Source organism: Anarrhichthys ocellatus, unplaced genomic scaffold (genome assembly GCF_004355925.1).
Source record: "Anarrhichthys ocellatus isolate YVR2014 unplaced genomic scaffold, GSC_Weel_1.0 scaffold162, whole genome shotgun sequence".
Classification (NCBI taxonomy): Eukaryota; Metazoa; Chordata; class Actinopteri; order Perciformes; family Anarhichadidae; genus Anarrhichthys; species Anarrhichthys ocellatus.
Genome location: NW_022280192.1, coordinates 252866 through 258230, shown reverse-complemented (window position 1 = coordinate 258230; position 5365 = coordinate 252866). Strand labels below are relative to the sequence as shown.

The 5365-nt window shown below is 45.1% G+C and overlaps 1 protein-coding gene across 2 annotated transcripts in view; it reads right to left on the bottom strand.

Moving 5' to 3' along the window:
* Positions 1 to 6: 6 nt before the first annotated feature.
* The window catches only part of LOC116400336 (transmembrane prolyl 4-hydroxylase-like), a 10661-nt gene continuing 5302 nt past the window's right edge, over positions 7 to 5365 (bottom strand). Inside the window, exons 3-9 of one of the 2 annotated variants that reach the window (XM_031878119.1) lie at positions 4725 to 4921; positions 4540 to 4630; positions 2664 to 2826; positions 2377 to 2562; positions 1760 to 1850; positions 958 to 1081; positions 7 to 562 (exon numbers count right to left, since the gene is read on the bottom strand). In XM_031878119.1, the coding sequence (XP_031733979.1) occupies positions 345 to 562; positions 958 to 1081; positions 1760 to 1850; positions 2377 to 2562; positions 2664 to 2826; positions 4540 to 4630; positions 4725 to 4921 (1070 nt within the window). In that variant the 3' untranslated portion in view covers positions 7 to 344. The remainder of the gene's footprint in view (positions 563 to 957; positions 1082 to 1759; positions 1851 to 2376; positions 2563 to 2663; positions 2827 to 4539; positions 4631 to 4724; positions 4922 to 5365) is intronic. The other variant, XM_031878120.1, reaches the window with a different exon arrangement.

Below are 5365 nucleotides of genomic sequence, written 5' to 3'. Positions count from 1 at the left end.
ATTGTTTATCTTATTTAAGGACCTATTTAATAGAGGTTGGCAGCACATTTTAAAAAGTTTAATTCATATGTATTTGTTATTTATGAACCGGAAACTATTCTGTTGTCCTCAACTCTATATCGGAATCTATATAAACTTTCATTAAATGTACTTTTGTATGAAGTAAATGTGGACATCAAAGCAGCGTGAGTGACATAATATGAAGCGAGACACGTTATCTGAAGATATCTGGGATGCTGTTTTTGTGCAATTTTCATTTTGACTACAGACATAAAAACTTCTGTCAGGCCTCACCGGCTTCATAACGGACTCAAGTTCTTTTAGATGGCGGTGGCTCCGTCCGGCTATAGGTCCTGGTGGAGGAGGTCGCTGTGTGAGAGCGGTTGGTAGTGCTCCTCCATGCCCGACTTCACTCGATGCCTTTGAGCAACTAGTCTCTGGTAGCGGGCCTGCTGCTGGTGGTCCGGGTCCACGTTCACCCAGCTGTTGGCCGTCCACTTCATCCCACGGCTCACCGGGCAGTCACCATGAAGAGAGTACTCATCCAGCTCACCCATCCAACCTGGGGGGGGGGGGGGCGCATTTATTTTACTACTCTGCTTTTTACGTCTGTAGATTTCTACTAAATTCACCAAAAGTTACCATTAGATAACGCCTCATTTACATATTTAAACAGAACATTTCAGAAAACATGTAATACAAAAAATAATAGTCTTAATTAAAGTAGTTAACTGTGGAAGTTTCATGTTGATATCTATTCATTTCATTTTTTACCTTATTCACCTGTAGTGTCTCCCCTTAAGGACTTTCTAAACTTCAATTCGACAGAATTTGATTCTCAGTCGATCATCAGCTGACCCTCTTTTCCCATGACTCATTTTCTCACAGGGTTTACATAACCGATGTGGGCGACACATTTCTTTTAGGATTAAACACAATGATCATAAGCCTCCTCACCTCTTCCATCTGAGAGGTGGTTGTACCAGAGCAGAGCCGTCCCGGCAGCAGGTTTTATTCTCATGTTCCCTCTGACACACGTCTGCTGGGTGTCCGTCAAGTCCACTCCATCCTGGACCAGCGCCTAGGACCCACAACACAGTGACCGAGTGTCTGAGCATTCATTCTGCCACACTAGTGTTCACTTAGGTGTAAACTCCCGGTAGCTCGGTTTCGAATTTAGCTACATTTTTGTCTTTATTTGTTGTTGTTTTACGTGTTTATCACTAATGGTAAAACAGAATACATTCATCAACATCTGTAAAGGAAGCGAGGGGACTTTGAGTCGATCACTGCTCCACGGCCGACCAACCAGCCAGACCTGCCGGACCAAACTGCCCCAGAGAGGAGAGTCGAGATGGAGGACCAGAGGAGGAGGACTCTGAGTTTACAATCATGAGGCTTGGTGCTCAAACAGTCACAGTTGATGGACAATGTTTTTTTCCTCATGTTTAATTCTTAATGTGAAGATATCGGCCATATTGTCTGCACAGAGAATTGTTACATTCCTTAGGATGCAGGTTCAAAAAATGCTCTACAGGAATGTTCTACTGTTTTTGTTTTGTTGTGTTGAAAATGAGCTACAACTGCATTTCGTTGTGCTTCCTTGTGTTACATAAAGACAATAAATCATCCTTAAAGATTCCTGGTCGTGGTTCAGCTCCGTCTGCGTGTCGTCAGCAGCATTCAGGTCATGTTCAGTTATCATCGTTTATCATCACAGAGGTCAAAGTAGAACTGTGACAGGTGGAAGCACACTCACCTGCTCCTCATAGGTGCGGTTGTCGGCCACAGGAAAGGTGGTCTCACCTCCTTCCTCTACAGAGCTGAGGTAGAACAACACGGTCAGATACCTGGGAGGAAAAAGAGAGGTAAACATGAAACGATGTCTCCTCGTAGTCAAAAGATACATTATTTAGTTTCATGTACCAGTAACAGTAGCTATCAGAGAGAGCAACAGAGTGCTGCAGCAAAGAGTCCTAAAACCAGGACACGAGTCAGCATTAATGCACTTTCTTAAAGAGATGCACCCATTGCAGTTTTCTTGGCTGATTCAGATTTTTTTAAAAGAACAAGAATTCATAGCAAGTTTACAAAATAACTTTTTAATTAATTTTTTTACTATCGCCCAGAAAATAATTTCATGTTAATTTTAACTTTGTTACAGTCATCTATATGGATGTTCAAATGATTCAAATAATTCGGAAATAAATGATTTATAGCTACAAAAATAGATTATATAAGATTCTTAGAGCTTAGGTCATAATTATCTTTCTGATATTTATTTCATCTTCTCAAATGAAATCCTCAGTGAGCTTTGAGAAGAAGGTGTGTGTGTCCAGTCTGATACGAGATAACAACACACACGATCACACACACCTGCAGGACACCTCCGTCAGAGCGGACGAGTTCCCCGCCAGACGAGAGTGAGCGCAGGTGGTCTCTGAACGAGAGGCGCCGCTGTCGTGGTGGGCATCGCCGAAGTCTCCGTGCTTGTAGCGAATCACCTGCAGCGGCTCACTCAGCTCGACCAATGAGGAGGGCAGACGAGTCAGACTGATCAGTCTGAGCAAAAAATACAAGTTTATAATAAATCAAGAGTGTGTGGGCTGCTACTATAAAGTGTGTGTGTGTGTGTGTGTGTGTGTGTGTGTGTGTGTGGTTACCTGTTCCTGAGGGTCTGCAGCACATGGTGGGATCCTGGTCCTTGGTGAAGCCTCGTGTGTTTGTTTCTCTGTTTGAAATGACTCCGTGGCTTCCCGCTCCGCTGCTGTCCGGGACGCTGAGATTGATCGTAGACATGCCTGAAGTCATCCAAGGTCAGCAACCCTGACACACACACACACACACACACACACACACACACACACACACTATTTATATCCCTCCAGTAGCTGGGAGCCTGGGACATAATAGTCCTGATAACAGACATGAATGGACTTTCAGTTACGCAACATGTCGATTACAGTTCAGATTAATGAGGGTTCAAGTCCTGAATGGGCAGAGCCTGAATGAGTTTACGTTGGTATGTTATTATTATTATTTTTACTATGATAATAGTAATAATAAGCAGTTCAAATTCTCATGAGTTGGAACGAGCTAGAAACATGAAGAAATATGATGTAATAAACGCCCAAAAGCAAGATTTTGGGAAGGCCACGCCCCTTCACAACCTAAGTCTGACTGACTTGAAATTTGACACACATGTCCAGCTCAATGTGCTCTACAAAAAGCAAGTACACCTGCTGTATTTTCTGCCATTTTGAATTTTGAAGAAAAACCCCACAAACTTAGAAAAGTGTCCCTCACACCATAAGTCTGATTGCAGTAAAATGTCTTTAATGTCTCAGCACACCAGTGGACCTGACTCCACAACTGTTTGTTCAATCGCCATGAAACTTGCAGGATGTGTCCACAAGAGAGCCTGAAACAAACCCTGAAAGTTTCACTCCAGTGGGCGTGGCACGACAAAAAACAGGATATGTTTCATGACAATGACGAACAAACTGCTTTGAAACCCCTCAATAGGGGGCGCCACTGGTTCCAAACATGTGCACGGCTCTGGCTCAAATTTGGCCATTAATCAGTTATACAGTTCTGTATGAAGTTGCCGGTTATTTTTAATAAAGCTGTTGGAACATGAAGAGAAATGACTGGCGGGACTTTGAGTAACATTGTGATGATGAAACAAGTGTCTCAGTCCGTCTTTGGACAGAAATAAAACAGCTGTTTGCTCAGTTTGGTGAAGCCTGAAAGCTGCGGCTTCAGATTTTGGCAACTGAGCCGCTTCCCTCTGTCGAGCCCAAAGAAGGAGCTGAACCCTGGAATGCAGCTTCATTTCAGTCTTTGAATTCCTGGACACTCCAATAAACAGCCTCCCTTCTCTTTGTTACGACCCTATGCGGTTACTCTCAGCTGAATGGAGACCGCGGCCCAGCATCAACAATAGCTCTGGGGGGGCGGTCAGAGAAGAGCTGGACGGGGGAGGGGGATCCGGTGTGTGTGTGGGGGGGGGGGGGGGGGATTAAGAAAAAGGGGGGTTTGGAGAATAATCCGTTTTTTAATGAGATAGGATGAGGGCACATCCGGACTGGGAGGTTTGGCACAATGGGGTCGGGTCACATCGGTGGCACTCCTCACAAAGACACTAACTCTCACCAGCAGAGACACGAAGTAAAGTCCTATAAAGTTCAGAATCAGAGGAGGATGGGCTTCACCTAGCTTTAACAAGTGAATAGCAGCATCTCTGTATTTGGACTGAATCTCTGCTCTCCACTTTACTTCAGATATCAGTGTCTCAAAGAGCTCAATCATGATTAAAAAAATATCCTTTAAGTTGAAAAAAGTTACATTTCAAATCACGGGAAAAAACTTTTGTGTCACAAATTCATATGTATGGGCCCTAAAACTGAACTGATGCGGTGCTCTTTATGGAATCAGTCACAAACGTCCTGACGCACGCACGCACGCACGCACGCACGCATGCACACGCACACGCACACACACCCCCTTACCTACCTACCTACCTACCTACCTACCTACCTGTTGGACGGGCTTCCAGACCAGAGAGTATGTGCCGTAAGTTGTCCGGGTTCAACCAGGTTCCATCCCGAGAGCGCGAGTGACTCACAATCTGCAGAGACCAGAATGTTGTTGTTTTTTTGTCTCATTTCAAACAAACACTCTTCTGACAGTTCATCAAACTTCTCCAAAAACATCTAGTTCACCTCATGCTTCTGCAGCAGCCCGTCCTGGTTCAGGTCCAGCAGACTGAAGACCTCCTCCGTGCTGAAGGAGAGCAGAGGCTGGCTGGACTCCTCTGGTCCCCGACCCGGTGCCGTGGTCCGGCTCTCCATCAGACCCTTGAGCTGAGCCAGCTGCACCACCACCCGGCACTCCTCCTCTGACAGGAAGCCGGGCACCTCTGGACGGGACCAGAGGAGACAGACAGCGGATGTTAGGACATGTGTGGTGCTTCAGAAGCCTTTCAGAAGATCCTCATTTGAAATGGAGACGCATTTAATTCACATTCTCCGTTTTCATGAGAGTCTTTTCGACTGGAAAAACTCTCAGTGGACTTATTTTAAAGCACAAATTAACTACCAAACACACAATTATGGAAATGAAAGAGCCATATTATCGTGACACCAGCAGGCCCCCCTGTCTGCCCGAGATTAGAGCGAGGATCAAGGATGTACCATCGATCGAAGAGAGCTCCTTGGAGATTATGCAACGCTCATCAAAAACGTGCAAAGTGAGGCTGACGTCCTGGGTTCATTCCCAGTTTAACTGGTGAAGATCACACATGACGACTGGGCAGCAAACACACGGGAACCTCACACCGGTCATCTTTCTTTTAAATCCCCCC